This window comes from Zonotrichia albicollis, chromosome 19 (genome assembly GCF_047830755.1).
Source record: "Zonotrichia albicollis isolate bZonAlb1 chromosome 19, bZonAlb1.hap1, whole genome shotgun sequence".
NCBI classification, from domain to species: Eukaryota; Metazoa; Chordata; class Aves; order Passeriformes; family Passerellidae; genus Zonotrichia; species Zonotrichia albicollis.
In genome coordinates this window covers 9,867,833-9,882,810 of record NC_133837.1, presented here as the reverse complement: position 1 = coordinate 9,882,810, position 14,978 = coordinate 9,867,833, and the positions used below count along the sequence as shown (strand labels likewise).

Below are 14,978 nucleotides of genomic sequence, written 5' to 3'. Positions count from 1 at the left end.
CCAGCAGGGCGGGCGGCGCCCACGTGACGCGCTCGCGGTCGCCCCCGCCGGGCTGTCCCGTGACCCCTCACGGCGTCGCCGCCATTTTGCCCAGTCGGGGCTGTAAGGCCTCTGCCTGCGGCACCTGAGCGCGCCATGGGAACAGTCACGGAGTGGTTTGGGCTGGGAGGGCCCTTAGAGCCCATCTCGTGCCACCCCTCTGCCATGGGCAGAGACATCTTCCACTAGAGCAGGTTGCTCAAAGTCCTGTCCAACCTGACCTTGAACACTTCCAGAGATGGGGCAGCCACAGCTTCTCTGGATAGCCTGTTCAGGGCCTCAGCGCTCTCAGAGCAACGAGTGTCCTCCTAATCTAAACTGTTGCTTGTCATCGTGTTTCATGTCACAGGGAAACTGTGTTTTCCCCACTAAATGTTACTGGGCAGGAAGCTGGCTGCTCTGTGCAGTGTGCCTGTGTCGCTGGGTACGAGAACACAATAAAACCAACTTAAATGTTATGAGCCATCAGTTACTTGTACCTGGATGGGGGATGGTCCCTCTGTTACAGTGACAATCCATTAGGGCGTGTGTCTGTGTTACCCCCATGGTTCTCCAGCTCACTCACAGGTCCACCAGGTGCTTAGAAGAGAATCGGTTGGAAAAGACCTGTAAGATCAAGTGCAGCCATCAGCCACGTCCAGCCCTTGGCAGTGGCCCTGTGCACCTGGGGGTCACAGCTGCTCCCTGCGGGGCTTGTCTGCAAAAGGAGATTGTGGAGTCTCCGTCTCTGGAGACATTCCAAGCCCACCTGGATGTGTTCCCGCGTCACCTGCTCCAGGTGACCCTGCCTTGGCAGGGGAGTTGGACTGGATGATCTCCAGAGGTCCCTTCCAACCCCAACGATTCGATTGTGGTTCTGTAACTACCCGGTAGCCACAAGGCCGAGTTAACAAACGTGCTGTTTTAACACGGAAAAGGTATTTCAGAAGCAGAACTTTTTAAAAACAGACAGCATGGCCGATCCTACCAAATCCTCTTCCAATCCAAACCATTCTATAATTCCAAATGTGATTTGAGTAGATCCTGCCGTTAAGTCAGTGACCGGTTTTGAAGGATTACTTGTACTGACAGAGGCACCGCGGCGCCTGTATTGCATTTTTCTGTGCATACACAAACGGAGGAGCGGCGGCAGCCGGAGCGGTTCCAGCACGGCTCGGTACCGCCCCCGGTGGGGTGAGGACAAGGCCCGTGCGCTCCGAAGGCTCCTCCCAGCTCCGGGCCCCGGGGCGGGTTCACGGCACAGCCGGCGGGGCCGGGCGGGGCGGGGCGGTAGCGGGGCCCGGTGGCTCCCCGCGGCACAGGCGGGGCCGGGGCCGCGATGCTGCCGGCGCTGCCGGACGGCGATGAGCGGGAGCTGGAGAGCAGCGAGGAGGGCGGCGGCGCGGGCGAGGAGCGGCGGCCGGAGCGGCACGGCTGCACCTACCACGGCCTCTATGGCTACCGCAGGTGAGGCGCCGGGTTCCCCCGCGAGGAGGCCGTGCCAGGCCTTGGCCGTTCCAAGCTCCCTGAATTCCCTTTATTTTTTTTCCCCTTCTATTTCTCTCCGGTGAGATTCTTTCCCTCCCACAATGCACGGATTCCCTACTCCTGCTTTTATTCGCCCTCGGGCCGTGCCTTTTCCCTGCTGCAGCCGCTGTTCCCTGTTGCGTGTCACGGCTGTAAACTCACTCCGGCAATCCCTCGGGTTCCAGGTCCGCGCAGCCGGGAGCCGCCGCCGGGGATGGCAGTGCCGGCGGCGCCGTGGCGCACACACCCTCCGCCGAGGACTTCAGGTAAAGCCGAGCTGTAGAGCAGCACAATCACGGGCATACCCCGGTTTGAAGTCTATTGCTGTCAGATCACTGTTAGGTCCTCTGCACTCCCTTCAAAACACAACCTCCCTCTGAAAGCGTTCTGGAGTTCCCTTGGCACTTCTTTTGGAATACCTGGGGAATGGACACGCATACAGAGCTCAAGTAATGTATTAAACAGAAACTATCATCCTTGAGTTTGAACTTTTTTTTTTTTTTTTTTTTTGCTACTAGTACTTGATATTGCTGTATTGACTTAGTTTTTCATGTAGGTAACATACAACAAGAATTTATTAATTTTCAAAAAACATCTTTCCATAAACTCTGTATTACAGTTGGGGAAATGTAGGAACAAAGAGGGCAGTGTTTTGTCTGTAGCTGCTGGGAAGGTCAGCATGAGCTGACACCACATCTCCAGACTCCTGGTCAGTGGGCAAACCACTGACTGCTCATGATGGGCCAAAAGTCACAGAGCTGCCTTAGCTGCCACCAGAGAGATATCGCAGGGAGCCCCTGCTGGAGGCAGGTTCTGCACATCCTGAGAGACACTAAACAATAACATTTGCCTTTGGGTAACGATTTCCTCTGGTTTTTAAAGCCTCTCCTTGCTGGACACCAACCTACCCGCCGAGGCGGAGACGGAGTTGCGCAGTTTCATCGCGAAGCGCCTTACTAAAGGAGCGCTCTTTGAAGGAATGGGGAATGTAGCATCAGTGGGGCTGAGGTAAAATTTTGAAATTATTGGTGAATGAGAGCTGTAAGGAACATTGGCACATCTTGCCTGCCTGCTGCTGCACTTAGTTTAATCCTGATTCCATGTTCCCAGTCTGTTGTTGCTGTTAATAATAGCCTTACACAAACACACTTTCCTTTTTTAAGTAACTTTGAGAAAAATACTGTTTTAAATAATTTACTGTTTGAATACTTTAAAAATACTTCAGATGTTTATGATAATGTCCTTTTAAACAACTCTTATCACACAGAAGAAAAAAGAGAAGGTCTAAGAGCTGCACCTATGGCTGCACCTACCACTGCCATAGGAGCCAACAGTGCTACCTGTTAAAATTACCTCAGAAATAATGTATGTCTGCTTTTTGCACTCATTTATTGTGATATATCTGGAAGAAAGTAATTTTTCTTCCTTTTCTCATAGCATACCAGAAGGTAAAGTTGGGTGTTACTACTGTCGTTTCCAACAAGAAAGTCTTCTGGAAATGGCAACGTTGGAATCAGACATCAATGCTCCAGAATATGTGGTTTGTTTCTTAGGTGGCTCAGAGAAAGGTCTGGAACTATATCCTTACCTTGAACTTTCTTTACCTCTATGGAGAGGGGCACGATGGATAAATTATCTTATTTTGTCTGTTCCTACTTGAAATCACTCGTTTGTGCACACCCTTCAGTAACTGCAAAAGTCAGTAATAACCATACACTGACTGAAAGGAAAAAATACAGGTCTTAACTGATGCATCTTATTTTCCTTAAGAAGATACTTTCAGACTTGAGCTGGACAAATACATTCAAAATCTGAAGATAAATCTTGATTTGGAGGTAAGACCTAACGTTTTTTTTTTAAAGTGGTGAAAATTAGTATTTATGCAGGTTAATTGCTAAAACCATCTGGAAGATCCTATCTATAGAGACAAAATAGGTGTTTCAAGTACCGGTATGAAACACAGGGAGAGATACTTGACTCACTGTAGTACAATGAATGTCTAAGGTGCTCTCAGCCACACAAGTCAAAAGGAAAAAAGGGGGGGGACCTTTTTGTGTCAGTCATAAATCTCTTAAAGATCATTTACCGTTAAATCTGGAGAGTAACCAATACAATTTAATGGTCTATAAGGAACTTATCAATGTCCACCTCAGTTCTTGCCAGTTCTGAATGTTAAGAAAGGACATTTGTGGGTTTCTTGTCACAATTTTCTAGTGGAAGTTCTGCATTTTAAGTCTTTTTTGTCATCCCATCTGCTGTTGCACGGTTTTCACTCAATATATACCATAATATTACAGTTCTGGCTGTTTCTTAAAATGCAAAGCCTTTCATTGCCAATAAATCTCAAACTCACTATTTTAGTTACTGTGGTTTGAGATTAAGAAGGTTCCAACATCCAATTATCTGAGATTGAGTAGATTATTAATAGGCTTCTATTGATGTAGAAATCTGATTTTTAGTTAAAGCTTTAATGCTTCAATGTGTTACAGCAAAAAAACTTGGAGGCCTGTGTTAGCCCATACCTGAGGAGCTGGTTTGAGGATGCCATCTGCCCTATCCAGAGGGTTGTGCAGCTCTTCCAGGACAAACTTGCCTCCCTGCTACATGCTGTAAGTGTATTTAAAACTGGCTAGCTAAAAAAAGCTAAAAAACCTTCAAAAGGCATCTCAGTGACTCCAAATGTTTAAAATATTTCTTTCATTTGCTTTCCCAGAAGAAGGAAATTAAAAACCCTCATTTTTTTTGGTTCTTTTTGTTGGGCTTTTTTGTTTGTTTGTTTTTTAAATTCAGAGCAAGCACTTTTCCCCTGCTTATTGCTAAAGAAGCACATAACAATTCCTTCTGTCACTTAAATTAAGTAATGGTGTCCACACTGAAATTAGAGTAAGAAAATCAGAAATAGCATGAGCAGTCTGTCCATGCCATAATTGTCTGAGTGAAAAGGGATGCTATGTTGTGTATGTGTCATATGTAATTCACTGGAAACAGAAAAGAGACTAATCCTAGCTCTAGTCCCTGAGTTTGAGGAGGTTCTGGATGGAATAGCTAACAGAGTATAACTGCTGAATTTCTTCTGAGTGCAGAACCAGCTGTAATGGCAATAATACAGAGTACTGCCTTGACAAGAACAATTTTTAAAGTACCACATTATGTATTAATTGCTCATAACTGCAATATAGCTACAAAAGTCATATTGAAGTTGCATCCATCTTTTTCCTTTTCTCTTTGTTTCTTTTTTTGTTTAAGGCTCTGAGTTACACTCCTGTAGAAGTCAAAAATGCAGATGAAAGAACAGAGAAGGACATCAGCAGGTAAAGATACTTAGAGCCCAAGGAACCTTTGAGGAAATGGGCTACTGTGTCTGACGGTCCCCTCAGTGTGCAGGAGCTGGAAAGGAGCAAGCAGCTGACAAGAGCTTTCTGTGTCAGGTTCCTGGCAGCTGCCAGCCTCCAAGGACTTGTCCAGGAAGGCACAATGACCTCCCTGTGCATTGCCATGACAGAGGAACAGCACAAGTCCATGGTTATAGACTGTAGTGGACCTCAGCCCCAGCTGCATAATGCAGGTGAGATTACAGCAGGGAACCCTTCCTGTTGCTCCCTTGGGTCCATCAGCTGCTGAGAGCTGTGACATTGAGGATATTCAGATCATAGGCCCAGAAACTTTAGGTTCTGTTTTCCTGTGAGGTATCAGAGTAGTTTGTTACACCAGACACATTGGAATTCTGGGTTGAAAATGCTTGGTAATAAAATCCACAGTACATTTAGTTTGTGGACCATGAAAGTATGACTTGTACAGTATGACTTGTAGTTCAGGGAATCTGCAGAACTTTTTTCCTGTTGTGGTTTTGATAAATGTTGGGAAAAGGAATTCACCAATCAGAACAGAGTCTTGTGCAATCACTGTAGCTGTGTTTGCTTTTCTTTTCCCCGTGTTTCCATGGTTTTCCTTAAGACTCATTTCCTGGCCCAGGTATATTGCTATCACTTGTTAGGTGGGAGTGATTAAACCAGGTGAATGCAGCTGTATATTTATGTGGAGCTCATTTGCTTTTTCTCATCTCTTCTCTGTGTTCCTGCACATTTAACAGGAAGCAACAGATTCTGTGAGGACTGGATGCAAGCTTTTGTGAATGGTGCTGAAGGTGGAAATCCATTTCTCTTCCGGCAGATTTTAGAAAACTTTAAATTGAAGGTACCTGTTCATATATGTTAAAGACTTGAAGAAGATATTTGGGTTACTGTGGGAGCAAATACTACACTCAAAATATTATTTTGCGCTGAATAGAAGTTTTAGGTTATTATGATATCCATATGTCTGTTAACTGACTAACTCTGAAGCTTAATTTGAGGGCTGGCTTACTGTAGTTGACAAGAACAGCTGTAAGGTAGTGTCAGAGTTTCTTCAGTGAATGCTCCAAAGGTGTTTTCTCATATTTAAAGTAAGACCCGCCTTTATTGTTGCTGTTGTTTTTTTCAAATATCGTTAATCTGGGACTTGCACACACAGTCTCATATAACTGGTAACAGGGGTTCAGTAGCTAACAATTGTTAGGTGAGCTGCTAAGAATTCATGCTACAAGTTGGACACATCACGTTGTGTCCACACATTTTGCATCATTACAGTTCCAGCTATAATATGCATCCAAGACAATATTCAATTCTTACAGTACTCTTAAGCAGTAATACAAACTTTCTGTTGGAAATGCTTTTGCTTGTCCTGCTATTTTATCCTTTATTTTCCACAATAGTGTGTTTTCATTCCATGTAGGAGGATAAGCAAATGCTCTGTTGCTCTTTGCCAGGCTATCCAGGACATCAACAACCTGAAGAGGTTTATCCGCCAGGCTGAAATGAACCACTACGCCCTGTTCAAGTGCTACCTGTTCCTAAAGAACTGTGGCAGTGGAGACATCCTGCTGAAGATTGTCAAAGTAGAACATGCAGAAATGCCAGAGGCCAGGAACGTAGTGACCGTCCTGGAGGAATTCATGAGAGAAACATCAGTGGCTTAAAATTATCTTATGTATAAATCATTAATTTCTTCTGTGCTGTGCAGCTATTGCTGGATTTTAATTTATATTTAAAAGTATTGCCCAAGTCAAATCTTAGCTGCAGTTTCATCTGCCTTTTCTTGGTTTTAGACAAAGCACTATGAGCTTTTTTAATGTGTACATATCAGATAATACAAACTCCTGCAGAGTTTTCAGATTCTCCAACTGATTTGCTCCTGTTCTGAGGAAATCATGACATTTGATTTTTATAGTCATTGCAAAACCAAACCCAAATCCCTTACCTGGCAAGCATGTCACTGTTCTAAATAATTTAAATATCTTTAAAATAATTTAGATCTGGCTGCTTTGTTTTTATAAAGAAGTACAAACATCTGGATAGATCTAGATAATGAATTAATCATTTTAGTTTAGAAATGAGAATTTAGGTACCAAGTCTGTGTCTGGTTTCTGCTTTCAAATTGATGGTTTGTTCTGCTGCCACTGGATAAACAAGTTGGTAGCTGTGTGAAGCAGAGCTGCCTGAAGACTGAGCCATGGCAGTGGTCAGTGTGTATGTACCTGTATGTGCCCATACACACACACAACAGGTACCTGAAATTCCCAGGCTATTTGATGTATCCTCTTCTTCCTTAGGCTGAGATGTCATCAAGACCTTCTTTGTATGTTCTTATATAAGTTTTGCATAACTGTAAATAATGCTATGTTTTTCAGTCATGAAGAAACTAAAGAGTTTCTTCTTTAACATTTAATATTAAGACTTTTTCAGAATTTGAAATAAATTAACTTCCCAAACTGATTACTCAGACTTTAAAACATTTCAGTGTATCAGCAATGGATTCTTACCCACATCATGGGACACATAGGCAGCAGAATACCTGAAGGAAATCTTTGGCTGCAGCTGGAATAAAAACTTATGAAGTCTGTGAGTATTCTCATAAAGAGAGCAATTTCTGCAAACCTCTTACAAGCGGAATTCCCTGTTGGTTCCCTTTGCAGCAGAGGGTGTTTGAAACAGTGCCTGTAACCAATGTGGTTCAGTGTCACTTGTGCTGGTGCTCTGTACTGTGAGGGCAGGAGTTGCTGCTTTCCTGTGACACCACATGTTGAACCTATAATAAGGCTGACAATAAAACACGTTGAAATCCTCAACAGTGCGCCTGTAAATTGTCAGTGACTGTGGTCCTTGATGTCTGCTGCTGAAATCCATTTATCCCTCAATGTAGAGGAGCTGCAAGTGTGGCATTGACAGCCATGGTGGCATATGATGTATTGGAGAGGAAAAGTAGTGTGAAAGAAAACAAACCCCTCATTCAGTCATTTGCAGGAGCTCTGAGAAGAAACAAGTGGTTTCCTTCGTGAGTAAGTACAGCAGCAGCACTCAATAAAACATGTCACCTTTTGTTGCTCCTGTACATTCTAAAAAATTTGGAGCACTGGTTGTTGAGTTTGCTGGCTGATCAGGGCACAAGAAGGAGCTCAGTGCTTAAAAAAGTAAGTTGGATGTGAAGAATAGGTAGCAAGAAAATGTATGGTGCTAGTAGGCTGAAACACTTTTTGTATTAATTGACAAAAGCTGACAAAACCCACCTTACCTTCATGCTGAAAGTCCTCAGCTAATGAATGGAGTGATTTGAGTGTCTCAGGAAGTTTAGTTCAGTGCAGAGAACTGACAGCAAGAGCTGAGTCCCACACATGGTAGCAGGGATCTGCCTCCCTTTGGAGTAGCACATCTGACAGGAATTGCTCCTACATACATCTTCATTCCTACAAATGACTCTTTAACCCAGTGTTTCCCAACAAAAACACAAGTTACTTTTCAAAGTAAGCCTCTGCCTTCCACACCAGTAGAAGGATTTTTACTTTAGTCAGTTGGGGGTTTACTTTTGCTGGGGGTTTACTTTTTTCTGGAGATGATGTTTCCACTCTTGAGTGTCGACTCAGATTTGAAAACACTCAGTAGAGCCCGATGTTAAAAGAGAACAACCCTCCTCCCCAGTAAAAGAAATTTACTCAAATGTAAAAATATGTAGAAAAATTTACTCAAATGTCAACTTCCCTGCAGTTGTGAGGTCACGGCAGTGAAGGGACAGCTGCCAAAAGGTGGGACAACACCTGAGTTTCCATACATGTCCCAAGCCAGTTCTGCATCCTCATTAGATCTTGTGGAGAAATGAAGCTGCAGTTCACTCTCCCCTTTATCTGTTAGACAGACATAAAAATGAGTTACCAATGTCATTATTAGAAGACTACATGGCAGAGCTCCAAACCAAGGGCTCTTTTGTTGAAAACTATGTTAACTGTAGACAAACTTACAAAATTGTCCTTGAAAGTTCTTTCTTGTTTTTTTTTTTTTTTAGTTTGTGATATAGAACAACTCAATTTTATTAAAAAAATAAATAAAAAAGAAATTAAACAGAAAACAAAGAAAACCACAAAAAATTTAATGGATTCTGCGCTCAAATAATATTGTCACAACAAAAATATACAGAATGTACACAATACAAAAATATTTGGAAACATACAATAGCATCTTACCTTGCAAATATCATTTTGCTTTACTAGCCCTTTACAGGGAAAGTACCATTTGTTCAGTATTTTAAGGCAGAAAATTATGTAGTTTAGTGCTTTGTGTTTCACACTTGGATGTGTTGTTAGCATTACTAGTGTAAGCAGAAGAAAAGCTGCATAAATCTGGCTTTATTTGCAAACTGAACAGACACTGTGGGAGTCAGGAGAGAGTCAGTGACAAAGTGTCTATCAAGCTTGCTGAAAACAAGGTACTTTAGCTACTTGAATCATAGGGAATATTTTGTGCTTTGTGCTGTAAATACCCTGAAACATAAATTTTCTGTACTCCTACTGGCATATTAGAAAGCTTTTTCCAATTAAAAGCCAATGATTAATGGTGACATTAAAATACATTTGCCTTTAAATATGCTTTGTTTCTGTCTTAGGTGTGATTCTTTAATATGGAATTGCAAAATACACAGCACTCCTTTATAACAAGCTCTTGGCATCAGTGATCAGAGAAGGAATCTTTGAGTTCTACCCCACAAAGCACTGCAGAGGAGCAGGGGAGCAGCAATATTCAGAGGTGCTGGCCTGGCCTCTCCAGTCCCAGCTTGCCCCAGAGTGGCTGGTGCTGAACTGCCATGTCCCCATTCTCCAGTTCCACTTGGGGCAAAGCCAATGGATGGGTGTTCCAGAGCAATTGGGCTGAGCCTGAATCTTTGTGAACAGACTTTGAGCTCTTCACTCACTGAAGGATGTGTGAAAGTCCTACCCACCATCTTGTGAGACTAAATATTGGCAGAGAACAGCAGCTGCCTTGTGAGGTCAGCTGTCATGTCAGTACCAGCTCTAACTTATCAGATCCCATCCTCCAGAGCACAGTTCAAACTGAAAGGGCCCAATCTGCTCCATAACACATGGCCAGTATAATCCATCAGGAGCAGCAAGGTGTTGGGATACACAATCCCTGAGCTTTCTAGTAACAATTTCTCTAGCTTCTCCCTTCCCTGTTGGTAACATACTTCCCACTGCCAAAGGAGCGAGTAGTGAAAAAGCACAATATGCCACGTAAGTGCTAAGATTCCTCATCAACTGACAAGGAAACAGTGACACAAGATGTTGTTTTAAAAACTCAGCAAAAGTAAATTCATCAGCATTTTTATGACTACTACACCTCACTCAGAGATTGTGTCTGGAAACCTCCTCTCCCATCACTGCATCACAACTCTCTCCCTCGTCTTATTATTATGTGTTATTACCGCTGTGTGTAACACTAATCTTTACCTGTCTGGGAATAACAGGTGCCGTGGCAGTCGCCGTGCACTTCGATCTGCCGGCTTCTCCCTCCTCCCTGCTCCCCCTCCCGGCTGCGGGGGCGCCCTGTCCGGCCGGTGCCGGTGCCGGGGCGGCGCTGCTGCCCGCGGCCGGCAGGGGTCCCCGGCAGCCCCGGCTGCTCCCCCGCCGCTCCGCTCCTCATCCTCACCGAGCGAGCTCTGCTGCAATGAACTCACCGCGCGGGAAATCCACCCCCGCTTTTTCCCTTTCCTCCCCCAGGTGTTGTGTCCTCGCTCAAGGGCACAGCGTAAAATAACTTGCTCCGAGGTGCTCTGCTCAAACCTGTACACTGGTGACAGTCCTTGCCTTCTGCTCCAGCACTGCACAGTCATAAGCTTCAATAGATTCATGGATTATCTCACTGATAGAAAATCCTGGCAGTAGCTGAAATAAAACCACAACAAATCACTGAAACCAGTCCCTCAGTGGATGCTCCTCCAGGAACATGCTGCTGACTGTGACAGGTTGGAACCACAAATGAGCAGGATGGAGAATATTACATCTCCAACAGGAGCCAGCGGCTTCAAGGACATCTGGAGGTAACAGAAAAGCCTGGTTGCTGTTAGCTCTGTGGTGCTGCAGCACTGTGGCACTCCTGGGTGCCTTAGAAAAGAACATAACTGGAATTTACGATACTCTGTAAAAACATAGCAAGTTTTCACACTGTAATTTTAATGATTAAAAAAAAAATTAAAAAGCTTAAGCACTTTGTGCTGCTTCTGGCTCCATGGGCTGATTGATTCTTAGCAGACAACAGGCTCTGTGCACAAACTGCTCCATGTATGGGAGGAGATTTCAGCTCAATGAACAGGAATGTGAGAGGATTTCATTCCTTCACCTACCATAAATCTACCACTGCCTTAAAGTCTGGCCTTTCTGATCCCAGGGTTGTTTGTAAACTTGCTCAGGCAGGGTATGGGGACACAGAATGAAGTCAGGATGATGAACAACAGTTTAAAATAGCAAGTCATAAGATCAAATTCAGAGCTGTTTTCAACCAGTTCATGTAAACTACACTCATCTATGGAAAAAGGACCAAGGAAGGCTGTCTGCATTACTCTGTTCAGCTCTCTCCCACTCCTGAGCTGAGTAAAGACATTTTGGCCATGATCAAGCTGTTCAAGAAACTGGTGATTCTGGAGCTTTTATCTTGCTGCTTCACCTCAGAGCACACACTGGCAGCAGGAAAGGCATGGAAGCCTTTACTGGTAAGAAACTCATGGGCAATAAGTAGCTTTCAGCTGAGAAACAAAAAATAAGAGTCACTTGGTGCACATTGCACTCTGGTAAATTATAGGCAAAATAATCTGGGCTTTTTTGCAATTGAAATTTTCTACCAACATTTTAAAAGCTTTCCTAAGATTTCAGGAGAACTCCCATTCCTGGTCACCTCTGTTTTCAAGGCATCTGTAATGAGAAAGGCTTAGCAATAGGTGAGGGAAGGAATGTCCTCCTTACTTGATAACCATGTCAGAACTCTCCTTGCTCCCACTCTCCTTCCTGCCTGCTCCCAGGGGGATCCACAGCTACAGCACTCACCTGCAACAATCCACGGAACCCTTGTGCCTGCTGGGATCTGGGCCCAAACTGCAGAGGTAAAATGGCTCAGGGAACCAATCCCTTCTCCAAAATGATCAGAGCTCTGGCCCTTATCCCTTCCTCTTGGTCCTCAGTGAGGGCCCATGAGCAATGTACTGGCCATGCAGAACAAGAAAAGTGCAATCGCCCTCAGAAATCCCATTTCTGTGCACAAAGGTGCCCAAAATTGTTTCTTTTGCAGGTAAGGCTTATTCCAAGCTCCAAATACAGTTATTTTCTATCCCCTCCTTCTGAGGCAACAGAAGTTTTATGAGTGCATCTGGTAGGAGAAGACTTCACCCCTCAGCCCAACGTTATTTTTCCATAAGAGGCAAAGAAGGGGGCAGCTGATAAGCACTTGTGGGTGTCCCCTCTAGAAGGACAGGCTCCTACCAGCTTGTGGTATCATCTGGCAGCATGGAGAGCATAGCTGGGAGAATAAAGCCCACAACACAGAGACATTTCTCTACAGAGCAAACACAATTGCTACAGTGCCCATGAAAGACTCTGGTGGCTGTGCCTGGGCACCAGCAGGAAATAGGAAAAAGGAAGAGAGGAGCTTGTCTGGAGAGATATTATGGCTGCTTTGTCCAGACCATTGGATAGGTGGGTAAAGGGCAGAGAAAAGGAGGGCACCCACAGTCCTGGACTGTAATTTGGCAGCTCTCTGAAGTGACAAACAAAATAAGCACCTTACAGAGGAGAGTACCTATAAGCTCTGCTTGTGCTACAGATGTCCCCATGTGGTCCCTAAGTCTGTGCAGGCAACTGTGTGAACTGTGCCACAGCCCACCCACAGATTGCCTGAACTGGGCTGGACCAACATTACAGAAAAAGGCATCACTCAGCTAACTCTTGTCTGGGGCTCCTGAACATCCATTGCCTCAGGAGGAGGCATCCTCAACATGTTAGAAATCATATTAAAACCAGTTTTATCCATTTCACAATGATCACTGTAGCAAATAACACCCTCTCCACTTCATTGGGAAACCAGTGCTACATACAAACTGATTTAACTCCACTGCCTTCAGTGGACTTGGCCCCAAATGGATTGTATGGCTGTAAAGACTGGATAGTTCCCACCCTGGCCTGCTGGAGGTGATCATGGTCCCATTTTTCTAGCAAGAACCTGCTGGAAGAGTTGAGATCCTTGCTAGGAGCTCACTGCAGGACAGGTGTTAGGTCAGTGTGGTCAGAAAAATAATGAGAAGAAAACAGCACCTGATTGTCATCTGATAAAACCACAAATGAACATTTGCACTCCTTTTCTTCATCCCTCAAAAAAACCCCTAAAAAACCAAAAAAACCCAACAATCCAGCCACACCCTCTAGCCACAGCAGGCTGGGGAAGGGGGAATAATTAATGAAAATCAAGTGAAACATGCACAGGAAAAGTCACTTCTGGCTGGGTATCCACAACACTCTAAGATTCCCAATGTTTATAGTGCAATTTCATTTGACCTGTGGTTGAAGACCAGTCTCCATCACTTTGTGTGATCAAGTTCTGCCGATTCCTTTGAAAGTTGTGCAAGACAAGTTTCAGCAGAGGCTAAAATACCTTAGGAACCATTCAAGTAATTAGACAGTGGCACTGGTATGGCTGAACAGTCAGACATGTCCAAAGAAACCAGACTCAAGCTGCCTTGTGAGTACCATTTGAGTCTCTAATTAGTAAATGTCTGCTCTTTTTCCCTTTTAGTGTTCAGTAACATAGAGGAAATTCACTGAACAATTGGCCATAATTCCAGCACTGACCTGGAAAATTCAAATATTTCATAGAAAATATTGATGTGTGATAACAACCCAAGCAGTCAGTGCCCAGGTGCAGGGCAGAAACTGCAGGGCATGGCCAGCCGGAGTTACAGAACGTGCTGGATTTGTGAACAAACTGATCAGCCCATTCTTTCATGAGATCTTTAAGCACCTCCTCCAGCACACTCGTGTTCAGAAGAATCATCCTCCCAAGTTAAATACAAAAATAGATCCTCCATCTTCATTCATTTAACACAGCTGACAGATGACTTCTGCTCTCCAGTTTTCTGTCCCATGTTTTCAAGGAGGGGGAGGTAGCTTTAGATCCAACAGACTGTAGGCAAAAATATTCCAGAAGATGGCAAACAAGACAAAAATGACGTAAATAGAAAGGAAGATCCACCATAAAGTCTGATCCTGGAGTCTCTGCTCATAGTTCCTCAGGATGATAACACCAAGGGTGATTCCAACCATCACCCCTCCCAGGTGGGCCATGAAGCTGGGGTGGGGGCAGGGGGGGTAAGCAGAGGGGTGGAATCGCAGCCACACGGCTCTTCCAAATTCAAAGCTCACTGGAACAGAGAATAAAAAAATGAGTTAATTGTCTAGGTTTATCCTTCCTAAGTCCATGTTGTGAGCAGCACTGCATCCCTGAGGAGACAGAGAAGGAGAAATTGCCTGGTATGGTGAGCACAGGGAAGCCGTGGCTATGTCAGGGCTGTGGCACACAGACATGAGGTCTCTCCAGTGGTCTGGGTTTGTGAGAGTGTAGATAGGTTGGGGAATATTCACCTTCTGAAATTTATACCAAAAGCATAACAAAAATGAGTTAGAATTTGAAGACAGCTCTGTGTGATGAACACACAGCTTAGTTTCCCTTATTGTGCCCCCCTGAGGATAGGGCAGGAAGAGAATTCACAGGGTGGGAATAATGCTGCTGCCACCCCAGACAGGATGTGCTCTAGGAAACCCAGGTATTATCATTATGAAAGCACTGCATGTTTGAGACTGCAGAGAGAAGATGTTTAAGCTCCTTCACAAACACCACAGGCTACAGATGCTGGCTAATGACAAATCCTTGTTTACAAAGGCTTGTGTTGAAAGCCAAAATCTGCAGTGGAGAGCAATGTGGTTCCTGCTGCCAGGAGGTCCAGCTGCAAGTTCCTACCAAAACTGCTGCAAAGTCAAAACCCTCTGAATCAGCATGAAGTATTATGACAAGGACAAACAAAACAGGACTGGC

General features: G+C 44.4%; 2 protein-coding genes across 5 annotated transcripts in view; one reads left to right on the top strand and one right to left on the bottom strand.

Moving 5' to 3' along the window:
• The first annotated feature begins 1,170 nt into the window (after positions 1–1,170).
• Positions 1,171–9,492, top strand: C19H17orf75 (chromosome 19 C17orf75 homolog). The gene is made up of 10 exons (XM_074554922.1): positions 1,171–1,485; positions 1,731–1,811; positions 2,428–2,553; positions 2,983–3,123; positions 3,323–3,380; positions 4,035–4,154; positions 4,792–4,856; positions 4,974–5,110; positions 5,636–5,739; positions 6,350–9,492. Exons 1-10 carry the CDS (start codon positions 1,358–1,360, stop codon positions 6,557–6,559), a joined length of 1,170 nt encoding a protein of 389 aa, XP_074411023.1. The 5' UTR covers positions 1,171–1,357; the 3' UTR covers positions 6,560–9,492.
• Positions 8,986–14,978, bottom strand: part of RHBDL3 (rhomboid like 3) — a 60,995-nt gene continuing 55,002 nt past the window's right edge. For all 4 annotated transcript variants that reach the window (XM_074554918.1, XM_074554919.1, XM_074554921.1 and 1 more), the window contains one exon: positions 8,986–14,307. In XM_074554918.1, coding sequence (XP_074411019.1) covers positions 14,036–14,307 — 272 coding nt within the window. In that variant the 3' untranslated portion in view covers positions 8,986–14,035. The remainder of the gene's footprint in view (positions 14,308–14,978) is intronic.

Bases quoted from the DNA above. Each gene is read 5' to 3' on its own strand.
- C19H17orf75 (XM_074554922.1), top strand. From the start codon at position 1,358: ATGCTGCCGGCGCTGCCGGACGGCGATGAGCGGGAGCTGGAGAGCAGC. The intron at 3,124-3,322 runs ATATCCTTACCT...TTAAGAAGATAC, and splicing joins TCAGAGAAAGGTCTGGAACT to TTTCAGACTTGAGCTGGACA. The intron at 4,155-4,791 runs GTAAGTGTATTT...TTTTTGTTTAAG, and splicing joins TTGCCTCCCTGCTACATGCT to GCTCTGAGTTACACTCCTGT.